Source organism: Callorhinus ursinus, unplaced genomic scaffold (genome assembly GCF_003265705.2).
Source record: "Callorhinus ursinus isolate GAN/ISIS: 27379988/994484 unplaced genomic scaffold, GSC_fseal_2.0 scaffold7, whole genome shotgun sequence".
Classification (NCBI taxonomy): domain Eukaryota; kingdom Metazoa; phylum Chordata; class Mammalia; order Carnivora; family Otariidae; genus Callorhinus; species Callorhinus ursinus.
The window spans coordinates 28,530,277-28,551,552 of NW_027397069.1; the positions used below are offsets into that span (position 1 = coordinate 28,530,277).

Genomic DNA, 21,276 nt, shown 5'->3' on the forward strand with positions numbered 1-21,276 from the left:
CCTACTTTTTTAGAAACTCTATTGCTTTTCCAAACTGTTTCCATGTTTCCTGTTCTGTTACGCTGTCTGACTACCCTCCTTCCCCAGGCAGATAGAACTCTCTATGACCCTAGAGCACTTGGGCATTTCTGTGTCCCAACACAAAGGAAGGTATGTGGGAAACATCGGGCCCTCCATCTGACTGGACATGAGGGTAGAGAAGAGGAAGACTTTGCAGACATTGGTACGTGTGGTTTAGGAGTAAGAAATGCTGTGAACAGACATGGAGACCACAGATGGGAGAGAGCTGACATTTCCTGAGGACCTGCCAGATCCCGGGCCCGATGCTCAGCTCTACTAGCGCTTGACATATTTTAATTGTGTCTGTAAATTTAGAGCACTTACCCATTTTGATACAGTGAACAAGCAGTGGAGCTGGGATTCAAACTGCAGTCTCTCTAGAACCCTACACCCAGTCTCAGACAAGTTTGCTAAGAACCTGCCTGCCTCCTCTCCACTCGAGCCGCGCGTTCCTCTGCGTGGCTAGCCAGCGGTCCCTACCTGTCTAGTGACGGTCATTCAGGTGCTTTTGAAGTAATAAGATAACAAGGGACTTTAAATGGTCTATTTTTAAAGCTTTTCATTAATGTGAACTGGTCTTTCTTCTGAGTCTATTAAAATTTTACTTTGTTAGAAAGCCAGTGAGACAACAAGGACCAGAAGCATTAATAATTAAATAGGCGGCTCTTGAGTGCTCATTCAGTGTGAGGTTCTCTGCATAGTAATGGGTCCGCCATGAAGACGAAGACAGCAGGGAGTTCTAAATGTGGTGGGGGAGACAGCCGTGGCCACAAATATCCACCATGTGCAGCATGATCGGAAAGCTATGAGTGAGCTTGATACACGGTGCCGTGAAAGCCCAGACGGGCTGATGGGTCCTGCCTGCGGGTGGCGGACATCACCTACCCCCGCAAACAAGCATCGAAGTGCCTTTTCTAAAAAGGACCCTGAATCATCTGGATGAAAAACAAAGTGCTGTGAAAGTGTTGCACTTGTTTTCATTTATGGAGATGTTACTTTAACCTAGAGAGTTGCTATGTAGAAACATGTTGAACCTGAGGTTTACAGTGATCCGAATTCAGGTACCAATGCAGTACATATTTGATTTGATTTGGTTTTAAAAGTGTTAACAACCTTATTTTGGCGTGCCTGGGTGGTTCAGTTGGTTAAGTGTCCGACTCCTGATTTTGGCTCGGGTCATGATCTCAGGGGTGTGAGATTGAGCCCTGAGTCGGGCTCCGCACCGGGCATGGAACCTGCTTAAGATTCTCTCTCTCTCTCTCTCTCTCAAAAAAAAAGTGTTACCTTATTTAATTTGTTTTAAAAGTAAATTCATCTTTTTCATATCTTTAGAAAAGTAATGGCTTTTTAGCTTAATTATTACCTCCGTTAAATAAATAAATTACTAAAATGAGTTTTGCTTCTTAATCCTTTTTGTGTTAGCACACAAATCATTAATGACAGTGGAAAGTCCAAAACACCAGGGTATCTTATGACCATGCTCTGTGTCTTCCTTCTTTTACTTTTGGGTTTATTTTATCCATATACCAATCAAAATGGTGTTGTAAGCAGGAGTGGGGTAATAATATCCCCAGCCCTTGTACTTTCTCAGTTCTATCAAAGAATGACTAGACTATGAGTTTTAGTCATCCTGTCCTGAATGGCAAAATTAGCTACTGCTAATATGAAATTTGTGGGCTTAGTGAAACTGTTAAAGATAATAAGGAGCTGTATCTTTGCAGAAAACATGTCCACCCCTAAAGAATATATAAAAAATAATGTTTATCATGATTAAGATTATTCAATAAAAATCTTCATAACTAAGAATAAAAAGAATTATAAAGTAAATATGTTGTTTTAAAGATGAAAATAATGTTTATTTGAGCAGCAAAATAGAAGGCTCAGTCACATGTCATGTTACTAATTTTAAACGTTTAAAATGAGATATTTGTTTGCAGACCAGACCTTTAAATGGCAGTAGTTTTAAATAAAACCTCCAAAATTTATTTTCCTTTTCAAAAATATATATTCTAATTCCTTAGAATAGAAAAGATGGTAGAAGGATAGAATGCTAGCAATAGACTGCCTCACAAAATAGATTACTCTTTTTTTTAAGATTTTATTTATGGTAGAGCACACACAAGCAGGGGGAGGAGCAGAGGGAGAGAGAGAGAGAATCTCAAGCAGACTCTGCACTGAGCACAGAGCCCAGTGCAGGGCTTGATTTCACGACCCTGAGATCATGACCCAAGCAGAAACCAAGAGTTGGACGCTTAACTGACTGAGCCACCCAGGAGCCCCTCTTTTTTTTTTTTTTTAAGTAAGCTCTACACCCAATGTGGGGCTTGAACCCACAACCTCTGAGATCAAGAATCACACAGTCCACTGTCTGAGCCAGCCAGGTGCCCCTAGATTACTCTTAACTTGACCATTGTATGTTACATTTTAAAAGAATGTGAGGTATTTGAATTTAAGCAGTGTCATTCATTTAACCAACAAGCATTTATTAGCACCGAGCTGTGTAGGCCCTGGGGATGTAGTGATGAAGAACGCTCCAAGCCATCCTCAGTACAGAACTGCTGAGTGGGGCGGGCAGACAGGAAAACCAGCAGTCACAGTAGGGCGTGATGAGAGTTTAAGACAGGTGTGTCCAGGGTATGGAGGAGCGACATGATCAGATTGTCTTAGAGAAAGTTTTCCTCCAATGAGGTGCGGATGGTATTGGAGGGGGTAACACATGAGACAGGGAAACAGAATCATTAGAAGTTGGTATCGGTGGAAGGTGGCAAGAAGCTAAGGAAAGGCTGCCTGCCACTGGGGCGATAAACTGGAGAGGACAGCTGGACAGATATTTGGAAGGCAGCACTGGCAGGTGTAATAATCAGGTTGGGGCAGGCAGAGAGTAACAGTGAGGAGTCCAAGAAATCTCCCCAACTAGAGAAGTTCATGGCTTGATACCTGAGGAGGTAGGGTTGCCTTTTTTTTCCAGATAGCAAAACAGAAGGAGAAACCTGTCGTATTCGGGTGGTAAATGCTGAGTACAGTTTTGGTCATGATGAGATGGCTTTTGGACTGCCACTTCCATGGTAGATCTCTCTCTCATGCTTAGGAGAGAGACGGAGGTGTCAGTTCTTAGGAATCTTTTCCTTACAAGTTGTAGTGGAAGCCATGGGAGCCAAGGAGAACACAGGCAGGTGAGGAGAAGTCAAAGTCAACATCTTGGTAAACATTTATGTGACAGGTAAAGGAAGAACACTCTGCAAAAGAAACTAAAAGGAAAATATAACCAGAAACATAGGAAAATAAATATTATCATGACGTGGAAATAGAAACTCAGAAGAGCCAAAGAAAGTATTACCCTTAGACCTTGAACTTTTTGCTTTCAGTAAAGCATGTTTTTATTATAGGATATTTTAGTTCACTTATACTTGATTCCTACCTGAGACGGGCTAGTCTCTGTGTTAACACATTGTCTGTCCTGTAAGTACTAATTCACATTTTCAGCCTGCTTCTCTAGCTCTAACCAGATAGCTTGGTTTATTAAAGCAATGACTTAAAGTGTCAGGAGGCAATATAGAGGAGAGGTTCCAACTGAGAGCTCTCGTGTCTGACTCCCAGGGTTCATATCCCACCTCGACCGCATACCAACTGGGGTTGAAGTGAAGTGAAGTGAAGTGGGCTTGGTTACTGCAACTACTTCACTGGGAATTGGTAAAGTTCATATCCGTAAAGCTCTTAGAACGAAGTGCGGTGCACAAAAGTGCTATATGCTTTGGCAAATATTGTTTTTATCAAAGATAGCCATTATGGAATTTCATGGGGAAGAAAGAACAAATCCACTTGGTCTCATTTACACATCATGAAGAAGACAGTTAATTCAGCCCAGACAATTCAGGGGGGCAGAGACTAACATATTGATTACGTGTTTGATTGACTTGACAAGATCAAATGGATCCAACAAATTATAGAATACTGCATTGTTCTCTTTGACCAATCAAGAAGTTTTATGCTTAAAATGTTAGGAAAATCAAGATCAAAATTGACATCCAATTAGCAGAACTCCCTTAATTCTTTTTTTTCAATAGCAAACAGGACCTATTTTTTTAACTACCTATATTTCTTAGAAAAAACAGAAAAATCTTAAATTTCATAACTATAAAATTAAATATTCTTTTATTAAGCACCTCTCATTTCTTAGGCACAGGCCATGTGAACTTCTTAGTTTCTCAAGCGTAGGAATAGTGTGTCCATTTTACAGATGGGGAAACAGTACTTCAGAAAGCTGAACACTGGAGCCTGAGATCTAATTGCAGGTAGATGACCGAGCCAGCGTTGGACCAGGCTTTCTGCCTGATCTCAAAGCCTGTGCTATTTTATGCCACCTTAACTCCACCAAGAGAGAAGGCAACCCGGTCTACCCTGAGGACAAGTCAGGGGCTGTGTAATCTCAGCTCTAGGTTTCTGTTTCCTCGTCTTAAAAGTACCTAATTTCCTCCCAGATCTAAAATAATGTGAACTTTTATGAACTAATGTAACAGAAACCAGAAGACAAGATAGGAATCTTGATTCTGGTCCACCCCCCCCCCATATGCAAATACCATTCCTCAAGTGAAACAGATTGTCACAGCAAATATGTTGAGCCTTGAGTGTAATGAAGCTCATTTGTCAGCGTCTGGGGCCCCATAACTTTATAAAAGTTAAACAGGGACACGTTTCAGAAATGCACTTCTGAACCGAAAAAAATGCCTGTTCTTCCTGTTGCAAAAGGTGTTCCTTTTCAGTTGCTTGAGAAAATATTAGAGAGAAGCTGATGTGAGAACATGGCTGTTTTGTTTGACCCAGACTTTTTCAAACGGCACATTCCTCTTCTGCGTATTGCTCACACGTCATTTTAATATGAAAGGGCACCTGTCTTTTGTCTCAGTACACATTTACCTTTCAGCATTTCAGATGGTAAGATGGGAGGTACCTGAAAAAGTTATTTTTGTTTCGTGGGTTTTGGGAATCCATTCAATACCTGGTGTTTTCTTTAGACTTTATTATGCTTCTGCTGAGTAAATGTCATGGAAATGCATTTAGTGACTCTTAATCCTTTTCTTTAACCAAGATTGAAAGAGACAGGGGTTCTCATAATAAATCAGTTTGTTGACTGTTGCAAGGGAAAAAAACCCTGATGTGAGTTTTCATTTTCTCAGGACACTTAATTAGACTTCTGTTTAAATAATGCCCGTGAATACACACACACACACACACACACACACACACACACACACACACACCCCACACAGAGGCAATTATGCATAAAAAATTATATATAACTTGAACCCCAAAAGTACAGTTAAAAAGAGTGTTTTAGAACAAAACTTTACAAACCTCCTCGTTTGTCCTTTCCTCTCTCTCTTTTTCATCTTTATAGGACTGTTCCACTGAAAAAAAAAGAAGCTCTTGCTATTAGTTTTGGTTAACATTTTCCTTTTTCAGAGGTTCTCATAGTGTAGTCCAGGTTTTTTAAAGAACAGAGGAGGACAGATTGTGCTCAAAAATGGCCAGATTTTTTTTTTTTTTAAACACAAAGTGTGGAAATGGCTTGGATTTGTCATGGGACATGGAGAACTTCACACTTCAAAACCGAAGACCTACAAGTTAGCAAACTGCTCCCCAAGGTATGGCGTGGGATTAAGCTACCAATTAATTACCCAGATTGTGTCCTTCAGTTTTTCTTAGACACTAGCAACTTAATGTCTCAATTTAGCCAAGAAACATCACCTACTAAGACTTATTGGTAAAGACATATACGATACCATTTTCTATCATTTCATTATTTCATGGGATTAGTAGAAGAAACAAAAATCAAAAATGATCCGATGGTGGAGACAAAACTTCCCATTACTTTGAAAAACATTAACTATGCTTTCAGAGATTTTGCCACCAGGGATTCTAAGTGTACTTGTGAATTAGACAAAAGGAAGGAAGAAGGTGAGCATGCTATTTTTATTTTCAGATTATTTCTAGGGAAAACAGATTTGAATAACACATTTGCAGAAATCTAATTCAAATGCATTGAAGGACAATTCACAATTCCTGAAGAAATGACTGGAAATCGTGTTTACTGTTAACTGTCATTCAGCCCAATGCCGAGCCGCTGTGGGCAGTAGAAGCACAGACTGGGAGATGCCTGACTCCTCTCATCGTCCAAGCCAACTCTTTCCATAGGAAAATTGTCTTGGAAAATGCACTTACCATTCTGTACATACCACGCTGCTTCTTAACATTAAATTTAGTTTTTTATTTTCTAGGAAGATTTTAAAGGAAAGAAGACAGAATAGAAGAAAGATTCTGTCTGCTTGTTATATCCTTTCAGGGCTCATTTATGCATACTACAGTACATCTTACAAATGTATTTATCATTTTAATAAGTTTTTACTCACATCAGGAAGTTTCTGTTACTCTAATTTATTTCTAAGATTGTATCCTTTAAATTGCTTTAAAGCACAAGCATAAAATACAATGTATAGTTCCATACAATGCAGTGGCCACTAAAATTGTTCTTCTATCCACTTCTAGGACTTGGTTAGTCCAAAAAGAGCATTTATTGATTTTTTTTTTTTTTAAATAAGATGCTAGGCAGTGGACAGGTATAATCAAACCCTTGGTCTCTCTTGAGCGAAGGGCAGAGGTCAGCTCCGCGTCTGGTCGGGGTAGCCGTCTCATACCCCACCCCCTATAGCTCAGCCTCTAATTTTGAAGAGAGATTTGAAGGTAATCATTTTCTTTTTTCCTCTTTTTTTTTTTTTTTTTTTTTTTAAGCATGGGGAGAGAATACGCAAACTCCAGTTTTATTAATGAGGCAGTAGGGGCAAGGTATGGTATGCTTAAGTTTTCGTGGATATTAAGAAGAAAGTATACCTTTTTATAAGAAGTTTTCGAGGAAAATTCACTTACCGCTCAGACAGTTAAGTTTACTCTTTTCTGATATGCTTTCTCCCTCGCTGCTCCCTAGTGGAAAAGGTTTGCATTCATCATTATATGCCTTCCTTTGTTGCCTAGCCCCTTAATAACTTACAAGCTTATTTATCATTTTCATTGGTTTTATTCAAGAGTAGGGACATGTCTACTTCTGGTAGTTTTGAAACCTATTCCTTGTCTATCTTTTTTTTATCAAGATATAACCGACATAGAACATTTAATCAGTTTCAGGTGTACAACATTCAATATTTGTATAGGTTGTGAAATGATCCCTACAGTAAGTGTAGGTAACATCTGTCACCACAGATGCTGATGATTTTTTGTGTGTGATGAGAACTTTTCATTAAGATCTACTCTCAGCAACTTTCTAGTCTCCCCATGACTTCGTTTCTCTGTGCCTTTTGACCCACTTCACCCATTTCACCCAGCCTTGTCTTTCCTGATTGCTTATTGCCCTGGATTCTACCTCACAGAATACTTCTCCAGTTCTGCACTAAGTCTTCCTGCTCCACGGGACTCACAGAAATCCGTACCATCAGTTCCTCCTTCCCCTGTGCCCCATGCCCGGAAACATCCATGTTAGAAACGATGCCATACAGCCAAGCTACCTCCCTGTGCCTTCCTTCCCAGACTCAGTAGAATAGTAACTTGTCATGATTCACAGTGACCTTGTAACACGACTGTGTTAAAAGGCCTTGGAGAGGAGCCTCCATCACTATGTAGAATCATTGTGCTTTTGGTTACCAGATAAGAATAAACTTAATTGTCTGAGTGATAAGTGAATTTTCCTTGAAAATTTCTTATAAAAAGGTATACTTTCTTTTTACTATCCATAAAAACTTAAGCACAATATTCCTTGCCCCTATTGCCTCATTAATAAAAGTGTATAGAGACATTCCCGATCCTAAAGATATTTTTAAAACTCAGATCGGATTGGGTGAGCCTTTTCAGAGAGTCAATCACTCCAGAACTCTCAATTTAAAGAATTTGACATGAAATATCATGTGTGTTTATTACTGAGTAGGCTGTGAGAATTTTAGTTGGGGTCCTAAGTGGAGAATAAGTGGTTATTCTATAGCCAAAAGATTCCCTCACCCACCCATCCCAAATTAACAGTGTGCATTATGTACCCCAGTTCAATAAGTTAACATAATCAGGAACCCTGCAGAAGGCTCAGGTGACCCCTTACAGCAGGGGTCAGTAAACTTTCTGTAAAGGGCCAGATAGTAAATTTCTAGGCATTGCAGGCCAGACGTTCTCTGTTACAGGGCTCAATTCTGCATCACTGGATGACAGCCTTAAACAATATGGAGACTCGTGTTCTGACAAAAACGTATTTATGGACGCTAAAATTTGAATTTTATGTAATTTTCACATGCCGTGAAATAGTCCTCTTGATTTTTTTCCAACCACGTACCAAGTGTAAAAACCACTCTAAGCTGCACAAAAAACAGGCCACAGACTGGATTTAGCCTGGAAGAGCCACTCTCTGCTTTAGATTTTCAAGTGGAAAGGACATAAATGCCGTTATTAAACAGCCAAAATGGAAGGAAAAGTAAGACTATTAGAATTGTGAGGCAGGAATTAGAGAACACTAAGTGCCTACTCTGGGTGTACAAGGAAATCCAGAGAGTACCTGAGACGATATACTGTCCCCATGGTGGGCCATTCGAACTCTACCATCCTTCCCGAGAGCAGACTGGAGGCTCTCGCCCACTCCTTGTCTCTACTTACTTACTTTCCAGGCTCATCCCAGCTATGGGTCCCCTTCCTCTCTCTCTAGAATGGCCAAGGGAGGCGTACACATAGGACACTTCCACATCCATCCTTCAACTAAGAAAACCCGCTATTCTTTCCTTCCTAGGCCTTACACTCTTGGTAGCTGGCTCCAGAGTGACAGCAGAGAGGACTGGGAGATGCCTGTTGGTGACAAAGAGTCCACCAGCTGAGCTCAGTGCCCCAAAGACGGAGGTGTTTTTGAAGACGTGATTTACATCAAGCTCAGCTTGTTAGAACCCATGCTCCTGATGTGAATTCACAAACACATAGGGAGGACATGTAAATAAAAGCGTGTTAATAGTTGCCATTGATATACTGTGTAGGAGACAATCTTTTTAAGTTAGGGGTTTTGCTGATTTTTCTTTTTTTTAATTTCTGTTCAACTTGGGTCAGTAGACACCTGCATATGAAGATTTTTGTCTCTGTAGGACGTCTAGAATGAGTCAGAGGTTGAGGTTTTGGGTTAATCCACTCAGTAGGCTTCTACTTGAAAGGAGCCCTTTCAGAGGAACCTGGAGCTTTCTGTGGTCCACAGTGCATCAATATTTCTTGATTTAACTGGTCTGTGCTATTCACTCCCTTCTGAAAGGGTCACTTGATCCTGAAAGGACCCATATAGATAGCATTTATTTCAGAGTTGAATGAAAATTGTTGGGTCCAGTTCAGGCTAGTTCTCCCATGTAGGCATCACTTGTACGCTCACTTATAGAGCTTAGTGATTCTGTGTGGGTGTGGGTGTGGGGGGGTGTGTGGGGGTGTGTGGGGGTGTGGTGTGTGTGTCAGTTTCACTGATTCGTACAAGCATTTGTTTGACACTTATCCTAGGCTCCAAGGATACTGAAATGGTAGAGGCATAGTCCTTGACCTCCACGTATTCAGAAATGAATGGGTAGAGGAAAAAGGCATCTGAATAAAATCTTTATGACATATTTCGATAGATGATATAATAGAAATAAGAAATGAATGATTTGGGAGTACCTGAGAAAGTAGAACCAACTTTGAGGATGTGACAAAGTGTACATGGGAAAAGAATTATACATTCCACTGCAGCATATTGAAAAGCACTGGATTTGGAGCCAAATACACCTTTTCTTCTGACACTGGGCAAGTTACTTTACTACACTGGACCTCATCTGTAAAGTGGGGTTAACAATACTCACCCTGTAGCTCTATGCATAGGAATCAGCAAAAAGCTTCCTTTCCTGACTTAGGCCCTTTTCACCAAGACTGTGTGGCCAGGAAGCCTGTTGTTCACTCTTGGATAGGAGGAACAGAAGGAGAGATCACTGTTTGTGGGGTTGCATGGGGACAGGGCATCCATTCTGAATGAGAGCCAGGAAAAAAAAAAAAAAACACACCTGGGTCAACCATTGTCTCTCTCCCCCTGGGAGTTCATTTGGACAATGGTTAGTGTATCTTTTCCCAGCAAAGCCTTTGCGTATTTTACTGTCCTTACAAGTTGACTGAAGGACCCGGTCAAATTACATGCTTCTTCAGACGGCTTTTCACCATGAGTTTCAACACTAAAACCAACTTGATGATTCCTCAGAGCTCACCCTAATTAAATCACTGAAAAGAGTATTTAAACTTTACACTCTTAAGCTATCTAGGATTCTTTTCCAACAGACAAGCAAAAAGTAGATGTTTATGAGTGATGTGTACTTCACACCTAATTTCTGGGGAGTGGTGGAATGCTTTTACCTTTTGATGGGATTTTGTGCCTGTTCCCGATGACTGATAAATGGACATCGTGTCCTAAAATAGCCTTAAACCATCTAAGTGATGCACATTTGGGGAGGAGTATTGAAACTAAACGTAACTAATGACCCTTTATAATTCTTTGTGAGTCTCAGTTTTAGAGCCACATCAGCCTAGGCAGAGAGCTAAAATGCCTTTTTTAGTCGAGCAAGTGGTGATTCTATCCAGTAGTGGTCATTCTGTGCCTTTGGATGTTTTGACCGAAAAGTCATGTCTCCGTCATTGAGGAGGCAGGTGTTAACTAACTTGCCAGATGAGATGTCACAACAGGAGAGACGAGATCGAACGCCCCCCTCCATTCCCCCGACCTGACAGACCCCCAGCCCGCCGGCAGGATGGTAAGGTTTCCCGACCAAAGATGACCACACGGAACACCCGCTGAGCGCAGCCAGTCTCCCCACACGTAGTGCTGGCTTGGTTATTATGGGAAAGTGACGGAGCACCAAAAGCGTGTGTCCCTTTTTCTTCCAGGAGAGAAACCCTACAAGTGTACCTGGGAAGGCTGCACCTGGAAGTTCGCTCGCTCGGACGAACTGACAAGGCATTACCGCAAACACACGGGAGTGAAGCCATTCAAGTGCGCGGACTGTGATCGCAGCTTTTCCCGGTCAGATCATTTGGCACTGCACCGCCGAAGGCACATGCTGGTGTGAGGACTGCTACCTGTCCAGCTAAGCAGCAGAGCTGGACCTCTTAGCGGCACCCCCTTCAGCAGGGCTGAACCCCCTCCACAGTGTTAACATGAAAGGGCATCACCATCCCACGATGTCTGAAACCAGAGCAGGAAAAAGAAGGAACCCTTCTCCTTCTGGTCTGAAGGTAACCCCCATCACGACTCCACGAGAAACCCGTCTTCGCGCTGGCCTGGGAGATCCGTGACCCAAACGCTGAAGAGACAGGCATTGTCTCCCGAGCCGTGTACTCTGCCATTTCAAGATGTTTGTAGCTTGGACCAGTTTTCTGAGCTGTCAGACATTTTGTTATTGATCCCTTAAAGGTCATCTACCACCAACCGATGGCTAGAGCAGGACCTTTCAAATTGGGATTCTTCTCCCGTCACCCCCCCCTTTCCCCCTTTTTACTGAAATTTTCGTTACTGTCTCAGTAAGATAGAACACACATCCAGTCTGTTACCAGTGAGCAGCACGAACGTAGAGAAGGAGCAGCCTGTTGGAGAGTTCCGTTCCCTGAAAAGAAAGGGGCACTCGGGCGGCCCTTGGCCACAGTGTGACAGCATTCTAGATAGCACCACCCACCACTTGTCATTATGCCATGCCCTGACGAGAAACCGACATTGAATCTTTCATTTGTTTGTCATTGATTGTTTTTGTTTTGTTCTGATTCTGTTTTGTTCATCTGTTCGAGCAGAGGGGCAGCGACATTTCAGGTGGAGTGTAGTCCCGGTGTCTGCCCTGGCGTGGACCGGCACAGAGGTGTTCTGTAGTTGAATAGGAAGAGCCTGGCTAAAGAAACTGCTGCCCCACTTCAAATCGCAGTGTTCTGTCCCCTAGGCATCATCTCTTCCTGCCCCTACTATTTGATTACAAGGAATCAGGGGGGAAAAAAAAAACAAAACTTGCTTAGACACACTGGCACCAAGGTAAGAGGTGGGGCTGCTCAGGCAAAGTCAGTGAACATGAAAAATCAGACAAAGCAGAGATGGAATAATGTGCCTCTTGAGGAGAAAAGCAATAATGAATAAAAGGACTTTCCTACAATAACTTCACTGAGGACTCACGTTACCAATTTTCATACCTACTAAAGGGATTGTAAAAAACACCCCAGCATTTTAGAGGTCTTGGTTACATTGACAGCACTGAGGTAATCTTTCTGCTGTTTGTTGTCCTGCTTGGTTGAATACCACAATTAAAGATTATGCTCCCCTTTTCTTGTTTGAAAACAGTTATTTGGTGACCAGAAAGGCCAAGGAGGCATAGCAGGGAATTAACCCCTGGGTTAGTGGGTCAGTTCTCCTTGGAACCGAGTCAGTGGAAAGGGAGTGCTCCCCGAGGAAAGCCTAACATGGTGCTAATTTCCTCACTTGGAGAGCCAAGGCTAAGTGACTCTCCATTAGGTTCTTCTATACAAATTTCATTTTCTAAACTGTATCAGACCCCAGGGGTTCTGCATTGGCATGGACAGGGATGTTGAACCCACTCATCCTGTGCTGAGGGTGAGGGGAGATCACAGTCCCGTCAACCCCCTAAAATTATGAGCCTTTCTTGCAACTAGCGAAGTATACAGTAAACAAAGCAATACATCACCAACAAGCATTCTTTCAGAAAAATTATCATATTTTTTCCCCACTAAAAGCTGGTTTTTTTTCAGCTTTATGTGGCTAAGGGGCTTGGTGACATTTTTTTGTTATTGTTGTTATTGTTGTTGTTAAGATTTTTTATAGCTTAGATATAAGGAGTTACCAGCATAGACCTTTGCAATATATTTTAATTACAAACATTTGATTTGGGGAATTGCACAAATTAACCTCACAATATTCCTAGCTCATTTTTTAAATGTTTGAACATTCTGAAATAATTTCCGGTGGCAGGACTGTCCTTTTTAGGATCATCTCCTCATTCAGAGAATCTTATTCTGACAAGGCAAGGAACGATAAAACATTGAAATAAGGACAGTTTGTGTTGGATGGTATTAAGAAGGAATTGTTTTAAATGTTCAAGCAACAGCATAATGATGTTCAGGTCAAATTCTGTCTTCAAAATTATGTGCTCTGCATTTTCTGCCGGGTCTAAAAAACTCATCAGGCAATTTCCCTCGAACAAGGGCTTCGATTCTATTGATAAATAACTTCTTTTGCTACACAGTCTTCTCCCCACCAAGCACTGTTTTTTTTGTGGGTTTTGGTTTTTTTTGTTTTTTTGTTTTTTGTTTTGTTTTTGTTTTGTTTTTTACCAACTGGAAAGTTTTCTATCTGTACTGTATACAATTCCTACTTCTCATTGCCTGTGACCATTTTGGGTAGAAAAGGGTTTCTGGCTGCACGCCAGCCTTGGTTCCTGGTCAGTGACAAAGAACACGGAGAATGGCCAACACGGAGAGTGACCGCCCTCCCTGCTGGTCCTGGAACCCGGTTGGCAGTGAGTAGGTGAATCACCCAGCTGCAGTGTAGACTTGATTTCATTCTGCCTGCCTTCAGAAGATGGGCCGATCTCTTCTCTGCACAGAGATGTCTTGAGAGTGTTACAGGTAGAAATGGTTTTTAGAATTCATAGAACTGACAGGCAGTGGGAGCTTCCTGAGTGACAGCTTGATTTAAATTTAGCACAGAACTAAATAGGCTGCTCCTCTCTGATCACATAGGAAAGGTTCAGGGAAGTGAGCTTTTTCTCCTCATCCTCTGAAAGTGGAAACCAGACTGAGATGGTAAGTTAGCCGCTAAACAGTGTTAGGCCATCCCCCCACCCACCCACCCTTTTGACATGCTCAATACTTCTAAAGAAGGATCCAAGCACAAACAGTGAGTGAGTGAGTTGCCGATCTCACCCCAGGACTGAAACGTACCCAGGGCTCGTCCTGGAACATAGCAGATTCTCCCTGGTGAGTTTTCTACTCCTGTTTCCCCACGGAAAGGAAAGCGGTTGGGGAGAGAAGGAATTGGGTTTTTAGGGAGGAATATCTTCAGGCATGGAGAAGCCTCCGCCATTTCATCTGTGTCCATTCTAGCCTCTTTTGAAAAGCACAGTAGTAAATGACGAACACCAGAAAAGGCGCAGAATCCACAGGACTGGTCCATCCCCTGACTAGAAGCATTCTTTGCTTTTAACTTTGGAGCTGTTCAGTTCGCAGTTGGACGTGTGTGCGCATCTGAGAACTTCTCCACAGACAGCGTGATGGCTTGAGAAGCTACGGTAGGCCTGGCGATCTTGTGCGTTGTAGAGATGGCGTTCAAGGGAGTTAGCGTTCTTTGAAAAGTTATGAGTTACTCTGAGGTTCTGATAGATCCCTTCCCCATATTCTGACCTTAAGTTGTTCGGAAGCAGATTCAGTCTTCCCCATCCACGTCCAGCCCCATCCTGACAGTTATGTGTGGACTCCGAGAAGCCTGCTTGATAACTTGTCTTAAGTTCTATTAAGACGTTTAGACTGAACTTCCTAATGGCTTTCCCATAAAGAATATACTACTGCTTGGCATCACTTCGACAAAACACTATAGGACATTCATTTTCAAAAGCAGTGGAGTAACAGTAACACAAACCACATTTTTTAAAGAGCACTTTTGATTCACTTGAAAGTTTCAGTGGAAAACGGGAAGAGGATTGTGGGGGGGGGAAGAACTGATGAGATGCTGCAGCGTTTACAGATGCCAGTTCTAGGTGATTAGGAAGGCCATTCTCCTTGTGCTTGAAATCTGGAATAGCTTATACCAAGGTTGTGTTCCTTTTTATACAACTCTTTTTAACTTCAATTTTTGCCATTTGTGTTTCGAACGTAAATATAATTCTGCACTTTGAGATCAGTTCATTCGAACGACAACATGTATATGTGGATAAAGATGCAGTATTCCCTCTTCTGTACTTTATTTATTATACTTACCAAAGCTGCAATTGAAAAGATCCGGTGAGGTGAGGCCTTCAGATATACTAATACGCCTTTGTTAAGTTGTTACGACTGCTTAGAAGTGTAGCCATGATGTTGTTAGAAAGGAGTCTTCACACTTACAGCGAGGACTGACAGAACTTAAGCAGTGTTAAGGATACCAGCACCCACGGTACACTGAGTTTTCATGTGAGGGACTGAACGTGAGAGAACTCTCATGGATCATGGTAGGCCTGGGAAGCCTTCATACTCGGAGTCCATAGTCCAGTCTCAGATGTGGCTCTGTACTCATGCCTGTAAGTTGAGGAGGTAAATGTATGTATTCTGTAACTTCATTAACCAAACCTCTTCCTTCACTTTTTCCGAGGGAGTGCATCTCATTAAAAACAGCCTTTCAATTTAATTTGGTTTTGTCTAGAGAAGGGGTTTGGTAAGTCATGCCTTCCATATGCATTTCTCCTTACCCAACACTGCCTTCCACTCACCTGCACAGGCACTGCCAGCACGCACCTGCATACGCAGCAGTCAGTGGGCTAGCAAATATCAACAAAGGCCTTTTTTAAAAGAATGAATTTGTAATAATCCATGCTGTCTAGAAATGTAAGTTATTTACCTTATTAGGGAATCAGCTTATGATGCTATATATGACTTTGCCTGCATTTTATAGTTAAGAAGTGTACATAAAACGTTTAAAAATGCTCTATTTTCACAGTTTCATTATAGAGTAATATCTGTTTAGCAACCCATGTCCATTGGTACTTTATGCTGAATACTGTGCAGTTGCAATAGAAATTCAGGTTTTCATAAGAAAATGAAATAGGAGGATACTGCATCTTTAAAAAAAAATAGAGTGAAAATATTTTGCTGTATTCGTAAACATATGTGATAGTGGAAAAGTATTTTCAAACTCGCAAATTTTACAGAGGTTGTAAATAGTTTGATGAAGTATGTTGGGGGAAAAAAGCTTCTAGTTTTCATCACAATAAAAAAAAAAGAAACTTGTTCAGATATGCCTTGTATATCTTACAATTAGCAATATTGCCATGGGAACTCTGTTCTCCTCTGGCAGAGCACATTCTTTGTGCTCTGACAGAATGGAGAGGCCACTCGTCTCCATTTAGCCAGGATGGTTTAAAACACAATGAAGTCATTTTAAGTTGCAAACAACTGATTCCAAATTCAAAATGTCTTTGCCTGGGAAGGGGGAAATAGCTGCATAGGGTTTTACTTGTGCTAAAGAGAAGCATCTAGCAATTGTTCTCTTTTCCCAATTATCTTCCTCCTCGATGAACTAGTTCTTGACGAGAACAAGAAACAAAACAACGGTAAGGTGTTTATTCTTGTTTAATTCCAGAGGGAATGAAGAGTTTTAAGAGTAGCTACATGTTGACAAGATTAAGTGCTGTGGTTATGGCCACATGTTAAATGAATCTATACTGGCAATAGGAATAAGCTAATGCCCATTTTCAGAAATGAATTAAAAGCTGAAAGTGCCTGTCAATAGACATTATGACCAATGAGATATTCCTATACTTTTACACAGCAATAATTCTTCATTACTGGGTTTTTCCTCCACGTTTGGGAAACACACACACACACACACACACACACACACACACACAATAAACATATGCACATAGTAAACTGAATATGTTCACATAGCCACAAAAAATCTTTTGTGATTTTTAAATATACGCTAATCTTGTTTATGTTAGTATTTCTTAATTTAACCTTACTTACAGAATGTAAGAATGCAAATCTGAACATTAGGGTTCTCTTCAACATACACTCTGGCATATGGCAATTATAATTTTAAGATAAAAACTTCACGGATTCGTCCCAAACTTGCAAAGCACTGTGCATGGCTCAAAAAGTTTTGCTCAGTTAACAAAAGCCCAATTTATTTACAGCAAAACACTAGAGAGATTTGTTTGTTCTACTTTGTTTTGTCCACTAATAGCAAATGCACAAATTCATCTTTACATTTCTTCATTTCCTTTTTCCATAATATTTTCTGTTATCATACGAGAACCATTTTGGAATGAATAGCCACACACTCATTTCTCCCCTAAAAAGCCTACTGAAGACTGCTGACACTTAGTAAGCCTAGCTTTAACCAAGGTTTGCAGTTGGTCCTGGAAATTACCAGATTTACATTCAGAACTTCCCTACTTTTTCCTATAATTATTTTACTGTTAGAAGTGGAGTCATGAATAGAAATATACAATGAGATTATACGAATAGACAAGAGCCCTGGAAATTGTCCAGCCTTACCATCTCAGAGCACAAATCCACCCAAACAAGCTATTGAGGGCTATCAGTCAAATTATATTCTTTCAGAGCCAAACATTTGGTAAGAGCAATTTTAGAAAGTATGACTGTGATTAAACACTCAGGCTTTAGACAGTGAAGACTACCACAATGGACAGTGATCTACGTATTTCTCCAGAACCAGACCACAGGCCTAGAAAACCATCTACCGTTTCCTCCTCTAAGTTTCAGAAAGAATGAAAAGGAGAAGGAAATGTGCCAGGATAGGGTGTAAAGGAGCCAATGAAGTATCAAAGGAAAGCGGCCAGGTTCTTTAATCTCACCACAGTCAAGTCTTCTGACTGGGCTGTTTGCTGCAAGGTGTCTAGAAGTGCTAAATGGGAAGGTCCAAATTTCAGCAAACCACGAAAACCAATGGCTATCCTTTCTTAAATCCTTACTCTATGCCAAGCATTCTAGTAGGCCACTTTGGGACCCATTGCCTCCCACCCGTAAACAGGTCTACATTTTATGGTTGGGAGCCTGAGGCACAGAGAGAGTTGGCTGAGTTGTCGGCAAACGTGGAAACAGTGAACAGCAGAGTGGGAAAGCAAAGAAGCTACGTATCTCTGGCTCTGAAGCCTGTATTCTTCCCCCCTGCACCACACTGCATGTGCCTTCCCAGCTGCCAAGTTGTCGTATTTCTAACTGAAGTTGCTTTATGGCTGGGTGGTCCTATTTTCCAAGTACAAGATAGCACATGATAGGACAGTGGTAGCTAAGGTTTGAAATCGGTCTTTTCGTGGAAAGTCATGCATGAAGGATCATTGTAAACAAACAGCAACGACCAGTCTCCCTGAACTTGTCACTTTCCTCCTAAATGTTTGGCCTGGAGATCCCAAATCATGAACAGTCTCCCCTGCTGGGTAGCATTTTAGCCAGAGTGGCTTTTCTCCATTCTACGGATTTTTTGTAGGCATAGTAAAAACGTTTCCACCTGTAGACCTTCTAGAATCTGCTCAAATTGCATTGGAAGTTTTCACCTCCCTCGATCGAGTCGTTACTAACAGACCTACTAGTCTGGCGGCTGATCTTAGGGTGGCAATCACAAACATTCAGATGCTGAGCAAGGAGAGAGAACGGAGAATGCCTTTTCCGATTTCTCACTTGACAGTAGTACCGCCTTGGAATGTTTTAAGTAGTCTTATGAATAATTTGTTTATAGTATTGTTGTTAGTTTAATTGAATTTTGTGTAAGAAGCTGTCCAACATCAGAGGAGTCAACCCCCATCCCTTTTCTGTGTAGAACAAGGTCCCTGACAGCATTGATCCATGGAAATACTAATGGGCTTAGAAAACATTAAGAGAATGTCATTTCTCATGGTGTTTCTTTTTTCTGAAAATGAATCTCCTGAATTATGATCTTTCTCCCTGTTCCTTGGCTGGGGGAAGAGATAAAACCTGTATAAACAAATTCCCTTCCGTGCTGAGAGCAAGTGTTCCGTGTGCACGAGCCGCTGTGGGAAGGGGCTCTCTTCCCCGTTCATTGGGTTTCACAAGCAACAGTTTCTCAACAACCAAACCACAACTTGAAGTGAGTTGAAAAGAGATGAATAGTGGCAATAGTCACATCAGGACTTTTTTTTTTTTTCTTTCTGGGTTTCATCTCTAGAAATGGTAAATGTTTCAGACAACAGAGTCTGCCCTTTGTGCAAAGCAAGAACCAACGATCCTGTGTGAATACTATCTTGCTTTTTCCAAAGCAGGCCTACCAAGACTTTCACAGAGATTCATTTTTGGTGAGAAATGAGGGTGAAGAGGAGGGTAGGATTTGGGTCAAATTCTAGTCAAAGTGCTCAAGTAATCAAAAAGTAAGACATTTTAGGGACACACCAACATCTTCCCTTTGCTAATTTCATGCTCCAAAGATACAGCATAAAACATTATAGAGAAATGCTTTTGCCCTACTTGTGTTTCTAATGTTCCCATTGCAGGATTTTGTAATTATATCCAGACTGCAGTATACATTTTGTTCCTCGAACTTCATTACGTTGGATGGGTATTGTTGAACTGGGGCACTGGTGCCTATACTCAAGGCTCTTTCCTATCAACTTGTCTGTCCTCAATTTGTTGTGTTTAAAAATCCATTAAAAAAAAAATCACCATCCCCCCCGCCCCCACGGAATGGTGGCTGTATTGTTTCGTCCATGTCTATGTGGGACCCATTGCATCACATGGCAAACCAACTCTCTGGATACAAGATAACTACTTACAAAACCAGCTTGAAAACATCGTCTTATGTACTATGTCATCCTGCATCATAATGCAATTATGTGTACCATAACATGCTCATTTAAAAAAAAAAAAAGAGAGAAACCAGCAAATTCGTGTTTGTCCATTGAAGAATGTACTCAGAACTTTCTGTGTTGTGAAACGATGAGAACAGACCACCTTTAAGATACCCACCTGCCACTTAAAATGACTTAGTTATAATTAGTACTAGTCTAGACGCTGCTCTTGGCGTGTGGGGGTCAGTTCAAATGTCACGTTCTTCGGAATAAATCTCTCACTCGTATTTGAAAAAAAAATATATGGGAATAAAGAAAAATATCATCTTTGGCCAAATCAAGCAGGCATCTTTTTTTCCTTTTCCTTTTGACACTTCGCTCATTATACATGATGACTGGATCACAAGATCCATCTGTGGAAAAATACAAAAACGTCCTTTAGTTTACAAAACAGTTATCCGAGGCTCGAAAACCTCTGAACAGCAAATTGAATAGATGTGCTGCGTCTGATTCACTTAACAGATGTAATTTCACAAAAGACTCTTGGGTCTCTGACCCCAGAGAGTTAGAATGCCCACAGGAGGTCCTACGCATTAAAGGACAAAAACCCCCCCAATGATGCTGGCAAGCAAAGGTGTTCATGTCTTAGATCTTCATTTGGTTTTCTGTTCAGAGTTTTAATTGCAAATGAATTTATTTCTCCAGCTTATCTAAAGATCTAATTTCCCAATAGTTTCCTCTGCATTTATATACTCTGTAGTGTTTAGGCAACCCCTGTTATAAGTTTATTAATATTATGTAAGTGTTGTTCTTGTATTTATGTATAGTGTATGTATTGTAAATATACTCAGAGCTTTTTTCCTTTTACTGTAAAATGGTGATTTTTTTTTTTTTTTGCCCTATGATAATGTAAAGGGAGACCCTCCTAATGAGATTCTCTCAGAGGATGATTATTCCAGTCTATTCTCAGAGATTTAAATGAACAAGTGTTATCGTTTTTAATGGTGTCTCAGACATATTCTGTTGGTGCATTGCTTTTCTGTATTCAACTTTCCTATGAATTGAGCTGTGAACCGAAATAGAGTTTAAACCTTTAACTGTATGCATTTGTATAATTATCTGAATGAAGGCATGAAGGTTAAATAAAGCATTTTGTATGGAACAAAACTCCCTAATTATTACTAAGGCTGACTCAGACACTTTGGAAATCATAGTTATTAACCATTCTAATTAAACCTTTGTTATGAAAAGTTTTACCACTTGTGTATAGTGATTTGAAACACAGAACGAGATATACTGTATACTCAAAAATGAACAGGTCTTTATTTCATAACAACTAGCACCTAAAGAAGGACTCCTAACTTAATGTCTTACTGAATATAAAACTAAAAAGTGGTCCAGAAATATGAAGTGATATGAAAAAGTTGTATCTTTCAGAGCCAAAAATGCAATCTCTCTAATTGAATAAATTATTTTTTTCAGATTTTGTGTATCATCTAAGTATAGAATGATCCATCTAGCACATGCCAAAGCTAGTTTGTTTCTGTATATTTTTAAGAAAACTGTATTATAAGGCTTTGAAAATAAGACCATTAATGAATAGAACATCTTTTGAATAATTGCTAAAATAAGCACTTGAAGA

General features: G+C 40.7%; 1 protein-coding gene across 8 annotated transcripts in view; it reads left to right on the forward strand.

Moving 5' to 3' along the window:
- KLF12 (KLF transcription factor 12) overlaps positions 1 to 20,890 on the forward strand; it is a 407,535-nt gene extending 386,645 nt beyond the window's left edge. For all 8 annotated transcript variants that reach the window (XM_073894448.1, XM_025874745.2, XM_025874747.2 and 5 more), the window contains one exon: positions 11,014 to 20,890. In XM_073894448.1, coding sequence (XP_073750549.1) covers positions 11,014 to 11,195 — 182 coding nt within the window. In that variant the 3' untranslated portion in view covers positions 11,196 to 20,890. The remainder of the gene's footprint in view (positions 1 to 11,013) is intronic.
- Positions 20,891 to 21,276: the final 386 nt, after the last annotated feature.